The 17,116-nt window shown below is 51.6% G+C and overlaps 3 protein-coding genes across 3 annotated transcripts; 1 reads left to right on the forward strand and 2 right to left on the reverse strand.

Moving 5' to 3' along the window:
• Positions 1-627: 627 nt before the first annotated feature.
• LOC309674841 (uncharacterized protein) lies at positions 628-3,483 on the reverse strand. Its single transcript, XM_082487013.1, has 2 exons — positions 3,361-3,483; positions 628-2,285 (listed from the first exon to the last, which is right to left on the reverse strand). The coding sequence occupies exon 2, from the start codon at positions 2,250-2,252 to the stop codon at positions 1,404-1,406; it is 849 nt and encodes a 282-aa protein (XP_082343139.1). The 5' UTR covers positions 2,253-2,285; positions 3,361-3,483; the 3' UTR covers positions 628-1,403.
• Positions 3,484-4,063: 580 nt separating this feature from the next.
• On the forward strand, positions 4,064-9,385 carry SCLY (selenocysteine lyase; the record flags this gene model as incomplete). Its single annotated transcript, XM_082487187.1, has 13 exons — positions 4,064-4,113; positions 4,190-4,302; positions 4,408-4,508; positions 4,670-4,826; positions 5,304-5,431; positions 5,543-5,707; positions 6,067-6,173; positions 6,520-6,556; positions 6,873-6,956; positions 7,121-7,223; positions 7,398-7,473; positions 8,116-8,309; positions 9,160-9,385. The coding sequence occupies 12 exons, from the start codon at positions 4,064-4,066 to the stop codon at positions 8,273-8,275; spliced, it is 1,281 nt and encodes a 426-aa protein (XP_082343313.1). The 3' UTR covers positions 8,276-8,309; positions 9,160-9,385.
• An 821-nt stretch (positions 9,386-10,206) lies between these two features.
• Positions 10,207-12,965, reverse strand: SLC35G2 (solute carrier family 35 member G2). The gene is made up of 2 exons (XM_082487320.1): positions 12,953-12,965; positions 10,207-11,812 (listed from the first exon to the last, which is right to left on the reverse strand). The coding sequence occupies exon 2, from the start codon at positions 11,788-11,790 to the stop codon at positions 10,555-10,557; it is 1,236 nt and encodes a 411-aa protein (XP_082343446.1). The 5' UTR covers positions 11,791-11,812; positions 12,953-12,965; the 3' UTR covers positions 10,207-10,554.
• Positions 12,966-17,116: the final 4,151 nt, after the last annotated feature.

Consider the following 17,116-nt stretch of genomic DNA (forward strand, 5'->3'; position numbering starts at 1 on the left):
TAAAACGATGTGCAGGGCGGAGAGGAAAGAAACGGGGGAAAAGCTGAGATACTGGAGTGGGGAAACCAACGTTCACACTGAAAGGTAAATTTGAAAACCAGGCAAGTTTGCGCTCTTTCTACCAGAGGACTTCTGTGGACAAACAGAGACTTGGGATTTTTAGTTTTCAGTGTGGTCTGGCAAGGTTTGGGAATCTCAGAGATCTCTCCAGCACTGGGTTTCACTGAAAGTTCAAGTCTCTCGTCTTTAAAAACCAGTAAAGCAACTCTAACTAAAAACGGCAGCTACCCTCGTACTGCGGGTATCTAAAAATCACAGACACGTCACTGCTCAGGATGTACAGGCAAGAGGGCTACACTTTGTTCAAACAAACTCCAGGTGGAAAACTACCGTTTCCACCCTGCTGGTCTGCACGGACCTTGGGGGGGTGGAAAAGCAAGCCCAGATTCAGGTGTCTTTTGCTGTAAATACCACAGCTACCCAAACCTGGGAAGGCTTTTTCTTCCCTATATCCTAAGAAGGCAGGATAACAGTTTATAAATTTTTTCCCATCTTAAAACTAAATAATGTAATTTGCATCCTTCCCCCTACCTTACCCCGCCCCCCTCCCCCCCACCCCCAAGATAAAACATTAGCACTTCATTTAGGATTCACGCCTCAGATCATAGATTAAGGACTTCATATCAAAACTCATCCAATTATGGGAAGGTTTATCCTGATCAAGGAAACATCATTAAAATAGAATCTAGAATAAAACATTCAGAATCAACAACGCTTTTACAGCCAAAGCACTCAAATGTCTCCTGATCTCTCTCTCCCCCTCCTCAAGCGAGAGAGCAATCCCTTCACAAAACTGCAGGCTGCCTCTCCGGGACTGGGTAATACGAGCTAAAAACCAGCTTCCTTCCTCGCAGAAATGCCAAATTCCGCTAAAAGGGGCCGAGCCCCTTTCACTCCCACCGAAACCAGCAGGAGTTAGGGCTTTTCAGCAGACAAATTTTCTATCAACAAGTCCAAGTTATTTCCCTGCAGTAAATCCGAGTCCTGTTTCGTACTGTTAGGCCACCACTGGCTCAGAAATGGTGAGAGACTTCCAAAAACCCACTGACGTAGCCAGGACCTTGGAAGAAGAGGCTTATATGCTACGCAACCTTAGAACATCTGCTACGTTTGAGCCGTCGCATCATCAGCTGCTGACCGCCCATCCTTCCAAATTCATGCTTTTTAGTCCTTGCCACTGTTGTTGTCGTCCCAGCACTCTTCTCTGGAGGCAGGGTGTTCCTGAGCTCTGGCTTGGGGATCTACAACAATCGCTTCCAATTGATGTTGGGATTTCAAACTTGCCTCACGTGTGCACTGCCACCTCGTACTCCAGCAGCTCTGTCTGCCGACCACGGCATGCGCTAGCAGTTTTTGACCTTCTCCACAGTCTCGTAGAACCCAGGCCTAACTCTCCTGATGCTCATCCGTATATGCTGGCACTCCAGGGGCATGGTGGCGGTCGCAGGAGTTGTGGTGCACCGGCGCTTCCTTCTGCCCCGCAGCGAAAATGCCGGAGCCCCGCCGTTCTCCTCCTCCGCGGGGTAGGATTCATCCACACTCGTGCCTTCGTCTGATTGCTCATCACTTTTATATTTCATTTCCTTCGCTTTGTTTCCTTCCTTCTCCTCCTTGGCGAGCTTTCTGAAGTGCTCCAGACATTGTATCTTTTGTCTTCTTTCCATCATCTTCAATTCTTGCTTGTCTGTGAAATCTTCATAGTACATTTTTCTTTCGCTTCTTTGATCTTCAAGAAATTTCCACTCGATGCTAGTCATTTTTATTCCACTGTATTCCTCCAGTTTATTTCTCGTCTGCGCGTCTGTACAAAATACGTCAAAGAGCTGCTCCGAACTCTCATTGAATTTGTCTGCTCGCTCGGTAAAAGCCTGGTTCTGTCTCTGCTTTCTGGTCTGATACAATCTGGTAAACTCCTCATACATTTTGAGGATAAGTTTCTTTATATTTTGCGTTGCGATGGTGTGCAAGTTGCAAACTAACCAGTGCTCTTGCAGGTGCTCAGCGAGCAACTGGGCTGCATCCTCTTTGGATCGCTGGGCCTGGCCAGCTCTTTTGGGCTGCAATAAGTACAGCATGTTCTGAACCACATCCTTCTTGGTTGGCAGTACTCCCTGGGTGAAGCCGGAAGACTCTACATATTCAACAGTTCCCAGAGTCTTCCGTGCTCTCACCTCGGTATCCAGTGATTCCATCACTGCTCGTTTATCTTGTAGTTATGACATAATCTAAAAGACGAAGGAGGAAAGAAAAAAAAAAAAAAAAAGAGTATGTCAAGTGAACCTTTTTTTTTTTTTCAGCAAAAATAAACAGATGAGAAAACATGCTCAGACCAATAAGATCTGTGGTTTTATGGTGTACTCCGCTGCTGTTGGACGGCTGCCGTTAGCCCAGCCCATTTAAACATCTGCAAGTCGAGACTATCTCGCTCCTCTCTGCGGTTCCTACAGCCTAATACGGTGTGTTTGTTTATGTTAATCGGGTTTTAATTGGATTTTGGACTTCATATTGCAAATTACAGTAAATCAAGACCGCCTGAGGCACTGGACTTAAACGCCGCACACGCGGAGACGGGCATGCCTCAACCCCGCCGCACGGTTCCTCCTCCGCCGCCGCTACGGGGCCGCCCGAAACGGGCGAGCTCCTCTCCCCCGCGGCTCCTCCGGCCTTGCCCCCTCCCCGGGAGCGGCCCCGCAGCACCCGCTCGCCCTCCCGCCGCCCTCCGCCCCTCCGGCAGCGCCGAGGCCTCGGCTGAGGAGGATTACTCATCGCCGCCCGCCGCGGCCCTGCCTAGGCCCGGCCTGCCCCGCAGCATGACTGGCACTTTTCCCGGCCGCGCAGGCGGCGCGGGGAGCCGGGCCGAGCGGCACCGCAGTTCTTCACCCGCCGCTCGGCCCCTCCGCGCGCCGCCGCCCCGGCTGGGGGGGGGATGGGGAGGTGGGGGTGTCGGGGAATCACGAGGCCCGGGCCCGCCGAGGACACAGGGCCCGCCGCGGGCCCCGGGCGGGCCCGCGGGCCTCCCGCCGCCTCGGCCCCCCTCGGCCGGCGGCCGCCAGAGGCGGGGGCGCGCCGGGGGCTGCGGGACCGTCACCAGCGGGGAAGGGGAGAGGGGTCGGGGCCGCCTCCCCCTCCCCGCGGCCCCCCGCGGCGCTGAGTCACGGCGCGGTGCCGGGAGGGCCCCGGGCGCCGCCCGCCCGCCCCGCCTGAGGCCTCCTGCGGGCCGCGGGCCCCGGGCGGGGGTCGGCGGCGCCTGGCGCGCCCTGCCCCCGGCCCGGCCCGGCCCCTCCCCTCCCCGGGGCTCACCGCCATCTTGGAGGGGGGTCTGCGGAGCCTGCGCAGGAAGGAGTGGGGGGAACAGGTCGAGGTTGCCGCCGCCATCTTGGAGAGGGGCAGCGCCGCGGCGGCTCCCGCCCGCCCTCTACCCGGAAGGACCGCCCCCCTCTCGATGGTACGCGCCGGAAGTGCGCCCCGCCTCGCGCCCCGCCCCTTCCGCCTGGCGCGGCGGCACCGGGCGCGGGATTGGTCGCGCGTGGTGGAGGGAGGGATGAGCGAGAGCGAGCGCGCGGAGGCAGCACGACCCCGACACCTCCTGGCGGGGGGGTATAAGGGGTCCCGCGCGGTCCCCGGGCGGAGCCGATTGGGTGCGCCGCGTGCGCCGCCTGCCGGGGGCCAATGGGAGTTGAGGTATCCCAGCCAATGGGCGGGCTCGGTGGGGTTCGTGAGGATGACGGGAGCTGATTGGCCCCTGCCCAGACGAGGGGGAGCGGATTGGCGGGCGGGAGCCATAGCGGCGGGGAAAGGAAGAAGGAGGAAGTTGGTTGGCGGGTACTGTGATAGAGGGGCAGGGGAGAGGAAGCTGATTGGTGAATGCAGGGAAGGAGGGAGGGAGCTGATTGGTGGACACAAAGGCGGTAGGGCGGCCGCCTGCTCTCACCGCGGGTGCCCACGCGCCTGTGCCCCGCGGTGACAGGGCGGCGGCGGCGGGACAGCGACACCGTCGGCAGCGATGGGCGCCGGGACGGAGCCGGCGGAGGCGCGGCGCGACGCGGCGGAGGGGTGAGGCCCCGCCCCGCCCCGAGCCCCCCTCCCTGTCGTCCCCGGCCCCCCCTCACCGGCCGCCTGCTCCCCACAGGAGGGTCTACCTGGACCACAACGCCACCACCCCGCTGGCCCCCGAGGCGGCCCAGGCCGTGCGGGACGCCATGTGCCAGGCCTGGGGCAACCCCAGCAGCTCCCACCCTGCAGGTATAGGGGCGCGGGGGAGCTGCCGCGTCGGCTCCCCGCCAGGGCCGGGCCGAGCCCCCGCGGTCCCGAGAGCCCACGGCGGAGCTGCTGGGTCTCGTCCCACAGGCAGGAAGGCGAAGGAGCTCATCGGCAGCGCCCGGGAGAGCCTGGCGAGGATGGTGGGAGGCCGACCGGAGGACATCGTCTTTACCTCGGGGGGCACGGAGGTGGGATCAGCCGCCATCTCTCTGCGGGGCAGCGATCCCCCTTCCCGGGCGCCCCTGCCCACCGCCTCCTCTCGAGCAAGCAGCGACGAGGATGGTGGGGACGAAGGGTGCCGCGCTCCTTCTGGGACTTCGTTTTCCCCTCTGCCTTCCTCTCCCCCCAGGCCAACAACATGGTGATCCACACTGCCTGCAGGCACTTCCGTGAAAACCGGGCCAGGCCGGGGGACAGCCAGGGGACGCCACACTTCGTGACATCGAGCGTGGAGCACGACTCCGTCCGCCTCCCGCTGGAGCAGCTGGTGAAGGAGAGCCTAGCGGGTGAGCGGCAGAGGGACCACAGGGGACAGACAGGTCGAGGAGGTCTGGCCGCAGACCGGGGTTTGTGAGGGGGGCTTTCCTATGCTGGTGATTTTGCAGAGGGGGACGAGGACCCGTTTGCTCCGTGACATTCTGCTTTCGCCCTGGAAAGGGCACTGACTGCCCCCATGGTGTCCCCTTTCCCTCAAGCTGGGTGTGTTACCCCGTTGGCATCCTTGAAACATTCACGGTCAGGTTGGACGGGGCTCTAAGCAACCCGGTCTAGTTGGAGATGTCCCTGCTCATTGCAGGGGGGGTGGACTAGATGACCTTTAAAGGTCCCTTCCAACCCAAGCTATTCTGTCCCAAGAGCTGTGGTGTTCCCTGCCTGCAGGCCAGCTGCCCGCACAGCTCTCCTGCCCGCTCAGTGGGGCGCAGGCAGCCCTGGGTGCCATCGGGCTTCCCAGCAAACCTCAGGGCTTGTTTCTTGGCTTGCAGAAGCCACCTTCGTGGCTGTGTCCCCACGAAGTGGGCGGGCTGAGGTGGATGACATCCTCGCCGCTGTCCGGCCGACCACCTGCCTGGTTTCCATCATGTTGGCCAATAATGAGACTGGGATCATCATGGTGAGTCTGTGGGCGGCAAGTGGGATAGAGTGGGGACATCCTCGCAAAAAATGTGCTTGATAAGGGGGAGCAGACGGTCCCTGGGATGGCGACCCTTTTCTCTCCCGCCAGCCTGTTGCGGAGCTGAGCCAGCGTGTCCGTGCCCTCAATCAGCGGAGAGAGGCGGAGGGGCTGCCCAGGATCCTGGTGCACACGGATGCAGCACAGATGATTGGCAAGGGGCGTGTGGACGTGCAGGAGCTGGGGGTGGACTACCTCACCATTGTGGGACACAAGGTATGGCCCTCTTCACGTGGCCCGGCCGCTGTTCGCCCTCTAAGACATCTCTCTTGGGGTGCCAGGGAGACTTTGGGTGCCCCCCCTTAGCTTGATATCTCATCAGTGGCCAAAGTTCTCCTGGTGGATGGTGCTCTGAAGACAGTCTTCAGCTAGGTGACAACGCTCCTGTAAGTCAGGGGGACCTGTTTGGAATGGGGAGAAGGAAGAGGACGAGGGTTGGGGACAACTCTGCAGCAGCCTGTGCCTGTGAGATGGGCAAGGGTCAGCACTGGGGGGCACTTGGATTAAGGCAGAAGTACAGGAAGGGGGTGCCTGGCAGTGTCCCCAGGGTCACCTGTGGCTGTTTGTCCCCACAGTTCTATGGCCCACGGATCGGTGCACTGTACGTGCGTGGCCCTGGCACCACCACCCCATTGCACCCCATGCTCTTTGGAGGGGGACAGGAGAGGACTTTCCGTCCGGGGTAAGGTGGCGGGGTGGTGGTTCGGAGAGCTGGGCCTTGGGCTGGTGGAGAGACCACACGTGGCTACTAGGTCTGAGCTGAGCTGGCAGCTCTGTCCCCTGCCAGCCCTGGGGTGGGCAGCCCGGTGGGGGACATGGATCTGTGTTTGGGAAGTGCAAGAGCCTCATGTGCAGGCTTTGCTATGGGAGGAACCGCAGGGTGGAACTGCCCCCTTCCCAACCACTTCAGAGAGGGGTCCAGGACCCCCTGCCAGCCCTGACGGGTCCCACAGGGGGATTATCTGTGTCCCGAGGTTGGGTTTCCAGTCTGGAGAAATGATAACTCACTGCTTCCTCTTCCTTTCCAGTACAGAGAACACCCCAATGATCGCCGGCCTTGGCCAGGTGAGTCAGTGATGGTCATGGATGAACGGTTCCCTGGGGGTGCTGGAGAGTGGGTGAACTAGTGGGAAGGGAGACAGGGCTTTCTGGTGCCGGTCAGAGGAGGTGCTTCGGAGCACTTGCTGCAGGCTTTGCAGCCCTGGCAGTGGGCAGTCACGCAGTTCATGTGGCACAAGGCACCAAGAGGCTGTCGGGGGGCTCCAGGGACCTGGCAATTGCAGAGGCTGTTCCCGGGCTGGACTCACGTGCCAGGGGGGTGTGCATGGAGGGAGGTGTCAGGAGATGTCTGACGGAGCCGGTCTGGGTTTTCTCTCCTCAGGCTGCAGAGTTAGTGAGCAAGAACTGTGAGGCCTACGAGGCTCATATGCGGGGTGTTCGGGATTACCTGGAGGCCAGGCTGGAGGTAAGCAGACCCGATTCTTGTTTGTCTCTCCCCTCCCAGGGTCTCAGCCTGCAGAGCGCGGGGGCCTAGAGCCGGGGTGGGTATGTCTCTCTGGCCCTGCCAACTCCTTATCAGGACAGAGCTGCTCATGATCCCAGAGGGGTTTGTATCACTGATTTCTCCAGGCCTCCTTTGGGAAGCAGAGAATCCACCTCAACAGCCATTTTACGGGCTCCAAGCGACTCTGCAACACCTGTAATGTCTCCATCCTGGGCCCAGGCCTTCAAGGTAGCTCTTACCCCACCACTGTCCCATGATGGTGCCCACGGAGCCAGGCATCTGTCCTGCAGAGCACCCTGCAGCTAGAGACTGGCGGGCGCTCAGCTGTGGCTCGGGCAGGGAGATGAGTGGCCCTCGGAGAGAGCCTGGGCCCTGGGAGACCTCTGCTTGTGTGTGCTGCAGGGCGAAGGGTGCTGTCTTGCTGCAAGACACTTCTCGCCAGCGTTGGGGCTGCCTGCCACTCTGAAAAAGGGGATCGGTAAGCAGCTGGCTTTGCCAGGACATCTTCCCAGAAGAGAGCGGGTGGGAGGGAGGGAAACAGGACAGGGAAGGGGACCGTGGGTGGCTGTAGGCAGCATCACCTGGAGGAAAGAGGGTGCAGAGCTTTCCAGAGGGGCTGAAGGACTACGAAGTAGGTTATTGCAGGAGACACAGCGGAAACACTTGACTGCTGCTGGGAATGAATTTGTCCCTCCTGGCTCTGGTGATCCAGCTGAGCTTGAAAGTACTCTTCAACACATGGCACTGCTAGAGAAGAGTCTGCTTTATGTCCATGTGTGCCTGGCTTACCAGCTCAAGCCCAATTTCTGCCCAGCGGTCTCCTTTGGGGGTGCGTGGGGACAGCAGGTGCTTTAGGCCTGGTCTAGAGCAATGCCTTGTAGACATGGCAAAGCTGCCAACCCATAGGGACACAGGAGAGATTCCTCCTTGAAGGGGAAGAGCTAGATCCACCATAGGGCAACAAGCCCAGTGGGAGCGTGTACCTTTGGAAAGCAAGCAGGTTTGCCTGGAGTGCATCTGCAGATGTGCTCCCTCTTACGGCTTGGTGAAGCTGTCTGGTGATGCATGTACTTCCTCAGCCTTCGAGTTAAACCCGCTCACCTCCATGTCTGTGTTTCAGGCCCTCCTCGATTCTGCTGAGCTGCGGGATCCCCTACGACGTGGCACAAAACGCCTTGCGGCTGAGCGTGGGGCGAGACACCACCCAGGCAGATGTGGACCTGGTTGTGCAGGACCTTGTGCAGGCTGTGGCACAGCTGGAGCAGGACCAAGCCCCGTAGGCCCCAGGAGTCGCTCTTCCCAGCCATCACCCAGGTTCTCAGGATGGGATTGTGCCCCGCTTGGCCCCTGGATGCTGGCTGCCTGTGTCTGTTTGGGCTCAGGTTTTGGCAGGATTAGTTTTGCGCCTGATCCTTAAGTTGAACTGACCCAGCCTGCAGTTTGTGATCATGGATCAGTGGTGGTCAGTGGTGGCAACAGGAAGAAGTGGGATCACCCATTTTGGCAGCAGTGTGCTCTTAGGTCTGCTTGGCCATATATCAGCTTGTGCTCAGAGGGATCATGGCAGGGCTGGCACAGCTCTTCAGCATGTGTGGCTCGAGCAGATGACCATAGAATTGTTATGGTTGGAAGAGACCTTTAAGATCATCAAATCTAACTCTTGGCGTTGGAGGCAGCGGGGAGCTGTGCGGAGGCAGGGGCTTTGCTGCTTTGGGGCTGGGCAGCTTGTTAAGAGCTTGCTTAGGACTCTTATCGTCCCCACTTGCACGGTGCAGGCAGTTGGGGAGTCTCACTGTTGGGTGCTCCTCGCTTGCCAGCATGTACCCAGCTGGCTGCATGCACATTGGCATGACCGAGTCTCAAAGCTCGACTCCCTCCAGACCACAACAGGCGTGGAAACCATAGGAGATGAAGCCTTTTGCCCTGGTTGCTTTCCACAAAGGAAGCTTTCCTGCTGTCTTATCCCTCAGAGGAGGAAAGACCATCTGCCTGAGAGGGAAACAAGGAGTTGATAGAAGCACAGCAAGATGCTGGGTTGGGAAGTGCCCTGTCCCTGCCAAGGCCCTAACCTACCAGAGCGTTTTTTGGCTGGAAAGGTGTTGGGCACGGCTTTCCCAGCACTGCATTTTGTTAGCTAATCCCCTTCCTCCTGTCCTTCCTACAGCGGGCAGAGCTCCTGTTGCCGGCTCCACGTGCTTCTAAAGGAAACGGAGTTGTCATGGCAGTCCTAACTGCCAGCACCCAAGGAACCGTCTCTTCCCTGTGTGACGCAGGAGGACACAAGTGTCACACAGATTAGAAGTCTTGCCATCCAGGCTGATTGATGTCAGGGAACCTGGTCTCCCTGGGTATTGATAGGAATAAAAGTGATTGCTGCTGCTGTGGCTTTTTCCTAAGTAAAATGTATTTTCCATGGTGTTTTCCACAGGGAAGCTGGACTGGTTAGGGTCATCTGAGTGATGTCTTTTTCCTCAGAAAACACTTGCGTCCCAGAACAGAGGCACAGTCCGCTGGTGCGAGGAGGTGCCCGCTGGTCCTGGTTGGCATGAAGGCCATGGACACAGATTCTTAGATGCTGGTCTTTCTTTTTACTAGCCTTACATTAGCACAGCCAGGAATACTATTTGGAACCATAAAACCCCAGGGCTTTTTGTAAATCTAATTTCTAACAGACATGTTAGGATCCAAGCACACTGACTTAAAGTCACTGGATGTGCATCAGGCTGTTCAGCATTGAAGCTGCTGCTCACACCTCAATCTCAAATACTATATTTTCTTTTTCCTTTTTCCCCCCCCTCCCTTGCATAATAGTCAAAACCTCTTTTAGAAAAAATGGTTCCATAGAAAGAATATTGCTGTGCTTCAGGGGTAGATTTTTTATCTAGCATGGACTTTAATAGTTCTTGAGGACCTTTCTTTCACAGCTATGGCACAACTGGAGACCCAGTTTTTGGAGCTTACTTTTCCCACAAGAGGACTGGGCTTCCTGCATCAATTCAGACAGAAATTTAACCACAAAGCACAAAAAGCTTTACTGACTTATTCTTTATACACACAGGAAACGCAAATTTTAACCACAGAAGTATTAGCATAACTTCATTTAGAATATTACAGCCAAAGCATAAGAAATGTTACAGAGGATATGAATACTCCGGTTGACCATTTTAATGATTTTACTGTTCATTTTCCTACTACCACAGTGCACAGGAATAAGAGTCACTAGTGAATCCCTCTGTCTCTGTATTGCCTTGTCCAGGGAAGGTGAGGAAGAACATGCCCATGACTTGGCCTGCATTGCTGTGGGCCAGCCTGTGCTTCTGCTCACACACCCTACACGCTGGAGACAAATAGCCTTTTCTCATGTGACAAAATGTCAGTGGTTGCACACACTGGAACAAATTCACCCGTCACAGAAGTCTGGAAATACCAACATTGCTACATCGGCTGTGAATTTAGACAGTAGAGAGAGGACCTGGCCACAACGCTTAGAACACGACAGAATTGAAATATGTTACTTTCACATGGTCACATAGCCAGAATCAGATGGCAAAACCACAATTCATTTAATGGAAGAATCCACAATCTCCTGATAATCTTGTCTTCCTAAATTCTTCCAGGACAGTTTATAACACGCAAGGAAAAAAACACTAACCAAAATAACTGCTCCCCCGACAAGATCATAAGGACCTGGGAAGATCCGCAACACGACAAGCTGCAGGACCATGGCGATGACTATCTCCAGGTGCTGTACGGTGCTGACCAAAGCAGGGTGGAACTTGCTCAGGGCGTAGTAAACCCCCAGGAAGGCTGCTGTGGAGCACAGGCAGATGGCAAGGAGATAGCTCCAGGTTTCTCCATCCAATGGGACGATTGGCTCTTGAAGTAAGAACATGGTGGACGCTCCCCACACTGTTCCTGTCCAACTGAAGGTGAACAGTGCCGTCCACATGCTGATGTTATCTTTGATTGACCTATAGACTATCATGGAGAGAGCAGTGGTCAAACCTGCCATGACGGTCATGGTATAGCCAAAAGCTTCCTTCCAGGTGCTTAGCAAAGAGTTTTCCTCCTTAACAATGTTGGGAATCATGACCAGACAAACGCCAAACACGCTGCCAACTACAGTAATTATGTCTATGTAAGCCATTCCTTCATCTATGAGTAAAAAAGCCAAAATGGCACTGAACACTGTAGTGGTAGCCCTCCACATAATGGTCCCATTGCTGGGGGGAACTATAGAGAAGGAGGTATAAGCACAGGTAATAGAAATAACATTGCAGACCCCATAGAAGAAGAGCCGGAGCCTGTAGCCTTTGGGGCCAAAGGGAGGCTCATGGTAATAACACACAACAGTAACGGACAGCACCTGTAAAACTGAACGGATGAAAATTAACTCTAGGGATGGCACTTTGGAACGATCAGAAATTAATCTTGTAATTAGAGCCACACATCCGTGTGCCACGGCAGATCCAAAAAGGACTACCCACGTTTTCCTTGACTGCAGTATGTTTCCTTCAGGAAAATGCTGGGATTGCCCAATCTCCTCGGGTTTTGGCAGTTGTGCTGGCTGAAGCTTGGTGTCTATTGTACCAAAAAAGGTCCTTTCTCTCTTTTTCCCATCATTCAGTAGTCTTTTCTTAGGATTATCCTCCATAAATACTCCAGTATCTTCATTAACATCCTCATATCCCTCTTCCCCTGGCTGGGGATAATGAGAAGTATATTTCACTGTTACTGTGTTGGGATGAATTTTCACTCGCTTTTTGACTGGGTATTTTTGGGAAGATGTATCCATTTCCTCAGAGAAACGTCCTGGTCTTAAGAAAAAAAAAAATGGAGATGCACTTTTATTTAATGAATAGTGAGAGATTCATTAGTACGTAAATGCTGTTAGTGTTTACAAGCTATTTTAAATCAACCAAATCAAAGTACGAGTAGACGGTTTTTGGTTTTGCTGTAATTTTCCTCTGAGTTACTGCTGAATACCTTTGATAGTTGGGCCACTTGGATCTCCTTAAAAGTCAACCGATGGCACTTCACTTTACTCACTAATTTTTGAAAATTACATATATTCTCATTATGTATAGTACGTATAATGCATTCTAGTATATTCTTATTCTAATGAGAAAGTTCTCATGCTAAGCTTTTTGGACAGCAAATACCCTGTAATTATGAATTATACTTATTGTTAATTGCTTGCTAACGTTACAAGATTACAGAAGAAATTTGGCTGGAGGAGATGATAGCCTTGTTTCTAAACTGACACAGAGCAACACAGGGAAATGGGGAGCATCCCTGAGCAAGTCAGCAGAGTTAGCATATGAATAAACAACACATTTTTGAACAATACTTTGGCAGTGTTAAAAATTCCTTCTTCTTTTCACATCCTTTTATTTCCGGTGATTGATTTTGCAACAGATTTGTTCTTCAAATCTAATTTTTTTTTCAATAGGGAAAATTTAGAAGAGCTGATCCAGACTAATAACCAGACCCTCCTGTGACAGACATTTAAAAAACAAAGCAGCAAAGCCACCACCCTTCTGTCTCCTATTGAAGGTCCATTTCATGCTACGCAAGCAGTGCCTCTGATTTGTGCACACCACTGTGACACACGAAGCAACACGCATGGTGCTGCATATGTCACAACAGTGGCATCAGCCTCCCAAACCAAGCAAGCAATCCCTTCACCAGCACAAACGCCGCTTGGTCTCCGCCATCGCAGGCACATGCAGCCTGCCCACCGGGAGCCCACCTGTGGCCTTAATTCCTGCCAGCTCTCCACTGAGCGTGCTGTCACTGTCCCCAGGCCCAGTTTAATTCAGGCACAGGGATGCCATTGAGATTACTTTGCTTCCACAGTGCCCTCCGCCATCTGCGCAAAGAGCCCTTGCAGCAGGAGAAATGCAATCTTCCCTGCCTTCTATTTGCCCCAGCAAAAAAACACATGCAGACCTTACCTGCTACTAAGAGATTTAATCCCAAGCCAGAAGGGCAAAACACCTCTCGGTCATCTACATCTTTGTCCGGGTGTCTAAACAGAACAACAGATGCTCTCAGATATCAAATAGGAAATGTTACAATCCTCTCAGCACAGAAAGCAATACCCAAGGGAGTCATGAAACATTCTGCTTTATTTTCAAAGTTGAAAATTTGAGAAGCACTGTGAGGCAGTGCTCCTTGGGAACTAACATCGCTGGTGCATCATTATGAAAAAGCCACCACCACAAACCCCAAAACTTTAGACGAAGAGAAAGCTATCAGTGTAATCTTGCTAAAACCACTCCTCAGCCATCTCTCAGAACTATCGATGGAACTAATTCAATGAACAAGTGGTGGTTTTGTGACTGTAAGGTTCCTACAGCTTAACAACAAGAAAATTCACCATCCTGTGCCCTCTGTCCTGCCTCACCAGTGCTGTGGAGGAGAGGATGTGCAGGAGGATCCATCCTCCCGATCCAGCCATCCACCCCCAGGAACCAAGCCCAGCCCTGCAGGCAGCAGCAGTTTGGCCTCTGTGGTGTCTGCAGGGGATGGGTATGGACAACCCTGCAGTCCTGCTCCGTAAGAAGTACCGAAGCACCAGAGCAGGCGCGTCCTGAAGGTGCAAGAGCACAGCCGAGTGGACAATCAGCATGAACATGCAATAGCCCTTCACAGAAATACTTCAAAAATATCGTGGCCAGGTTCAGCCTTTGCATTTTCTCCATCCATAATCCGTGACAGCCAAGCACTGCCTGTGTTTCCTGGCAAAAATAATTTACATAAGAATGGGACACTCATACTGGGAGTGGGCAGAGGGGCAGGCACCCAGTCCCAGCTCTCAAGGAAGGCAGCTGGACCAGTCTGGACCTGTACAAGTAAGCAAGGGCTCTTGGGGGTACCACCTTACTCCTGCTTTGGCAGACTATGCTCCCGGCCCTGAGATACCTCACTGAAGCAGAGATCAGTAGACCTTAGAGGGTCTGAGGACGAGAAACACCTTTGTCTGCTCAGGAGGCTTTGTGTTGGCGCTCCCCCTGTTCTCGTTTCTGCTGCCAACTCATTTTCAGCAGAGCTCAGCTGAAAAAATAAAGCGTACCCAGTACACCGCTAAATGTTGGCGGAATACTCCACAGCGCCCATTAACGTACAGTTTGAATACTGCAAGAAACTTCAGAAGAAACAGCCGAAATGCCAAGGACAGTAAATAAAGAGGGCAAGAGCCGAGTATCAGCTGCATCAGTGGGCAGTTCAAACAACCCATCCAACATTTAAAAACGCCCTACTAGAAATCTAACCCAGTGTCACCTGCTACCTGCACTTTTTCTTCAGGTAAAAAGAATCAAATTAACTTAACGTGCAAATGCAAAATGCACTGAATGAGTCCAGGAAGATAGCACGTCTCACAGGCACAGCTTTTCCTAGCTAGCATTTTCATTGTGTTATAAATTCACAATTCAGCCTTGCTGTCCCCACATCTTAAAAAAAAATTAAGATCATCTTGATTTAAGGCATAATATATGGATGAGGAATAAAGTAAGTGGGAGGAAAAGAAGACAAAAGGTGCACAACAGGCATTATTATTAGAGTGACAGTGCCTCTAGCCTGTATAAACTCAGTCATTTCACTAAGAAACGGCTGAGTACATGCTGCAACTACTGGTTCATGAAAACAAAATGAAAATAACTCTTTTTTTACCATTAGCATACATTGGTAACTTTCTTGCTTCCTGAGTTTAGATTACATTTTCTTCCAACAGATATAGAAAAGGGTACAGAAAACAGACAAAATGCAGTTGCAATTTTAGTATCGGACCTGTGTAATGTATTCAGAGATATCTCTGGAGGAAAACAATAGATCATGAGCACATAGCTCAAAATGGCTGTCCTATACAGATGCTGTATTCCCTCCAGTATTCTTCAGCACTAAGAATGGTAACATTTGGAAGGGCTGGAAAGCGGAAGGGCAAATGCATGAGAAAGGTAGGAGATGCGAAGTAACAAAGAACAAAAATAACAAGAGTACTTAAAACAAAATTTAGTTTTCTCTACTAAATATTCAGTATATGACAAATGTTACGCCAACTCTCACACAGTACATTTATTTGTACTCTTTGGTGACCGTGCTTTTCTTAACCAGGGAGAATTTCAATGGAGACTGAGATCGGTGCATATCCCAAATGCATTGTTTGTCCCAGACGCATATTTAAAATAAATCGAAATCAGCACAGCCTATGCAGAAAACTTGCTACTTCTCTTTCTGCTAGTGCCTTTTGTGGAGACCACATAAGGTTTTTATTTTTCTTCATATCCACAAACATAAAATGGTTTATTTGCATTTTCTATGAAAAACATAATTTGATTTTTAGTCACGTTTAATACAAGGCTGAAGATTAAGCACTATGTAAAATTCTCATGTTATATAACAAAAGAAACATTCTCCATCCAAACAACAACCCAGGACACCCATTTAAATTACCAGCCCATGGAAATCACCAACTGCCAAAGTGTGAATCCCGTTTTCCCATGGATGAATAAATAATCACAATGGATTCAATAAACGTCACAAATTATTAACAGAACACACACCATTATTTCTTTTAAAATAAATAAAAAAAAAAACCCTAAATCCTCCCTTTGCTCCCCCTCAATCACTACACATATGCTAATTAGTAAGGTAAAAATAGGTGATTATATGCTACTTCACTACTGGGGGGTGGGAGGCTGAGCTGTGCCCAAAGGAATCAAGGTTTTAAGGTCTGACCAGTGATTCTAACCACCAATTTTCAATAAACTCACCTAAAAATACTCTCACCTTCTGCCAGATTCGGTCAAAACCAGTCAGCCAACTGAAATGTTATTACAACAGATTTGCAGACACGGCGATTGCAGTCGTTATGAAGTTGAACACGAGAAGTCAGCTACCTCTGTGCTCTGACAGGCAGGCCTCGCAGCAATATTCCTTTGCTGCTTCTGTGGCAAATCTCCTGAATCCTGACCAGGTTAGATAGACTGAGACTACCAAATGGCTGTAAGCCCCTCTATAAGATAACTACAGACTGACAATTTTCCCTTAATATTATACATACATACGAAAGACCCACTCCATCCCTACAAACCCACATAACTGACTGAACTTGTGCAAACTTCACTAGGCACTTCGTGCACAGCGCACTGACTTCTCACAACGCAGGTTTTTCTTTTGATTCCTTACCAGGTGCAGGAAAATCTAAATTCCTGTTTCAGCACCCTCTCCATTAAACCACCTTAACCTTGCTGGCGATCCTTTGGTGCTTGATAGTTCAGACAACCGCACATGCCACGGGATCTACACTCGTGATGTCTGACTAGTGTAAAACAACATGAACCAAGGGGGAAGAAAAGGCAACATAAGGCGCACAGCAGGCAATTAAATGTTGGTATCACTGAAACAGCCTACATTTCTGCTACGCTTTTAAACTATTTGATAAGGTGCACGCTGGAAAATCGGAGTACCTTTATCTTTTTAGCCATATGGTCTGACTATATAAATCAATTTTATGAAATATATATGCAAAGAAACTCAAGTCTTTATTAACATTTAATGAATAATAAAAGGTATTTAAGAAAATGAAAGAGCAGTTATATGAAAGGAGCCCTTAGTACCTAAGCACAAGAGCAAACATTATACACAAACTGACAAACCGGTATCCCATATCTTCAAATTAATCGAGTCACGTCCAACAGCACTGCCTGAGGGAACAGCTAGTACACCCTTCACAGAATTCAAATATAAACCCTACACTTAAGCCGGACTAATTGTCAGTACGCTCCTGATAATATTTTGCTACCTGAAACACAACCTGTATTTGTGCTAGCTCACTAAAGCTGCCACATGCAATTTCAATGGGATTATGTGTGACACCTTTAATTCCTCTTGCTTTCACTGACCTATTCTCTTGCTGTATAAGGGCTCCAAACGCATCCAGTGCCACGAAAAAATACTCTTCTCTCATTTCTGCGTTCACGCCTGTTGCCTGCTGCAACTACTCCCTCTGCAGCAGCAATACTTGCATTGAGTGATTTTGGAACAAGAGCCGCTTCGCCTGCAAACATCCCATTCCAAAACCCCTAATCTGAACAAACCCCTTTAGATCGGAATTC

Source organism: Vanellus vanellus (assembly GCF_965231255.1).
Source record: "Vanellus vanellus genome assembly, chromosome: 8".
NCBI lineage: Eukaryota > Metazoa > Chordata > Aves > Charadriiformes > Charadriidae > Vanellus > Vanellus vanellus.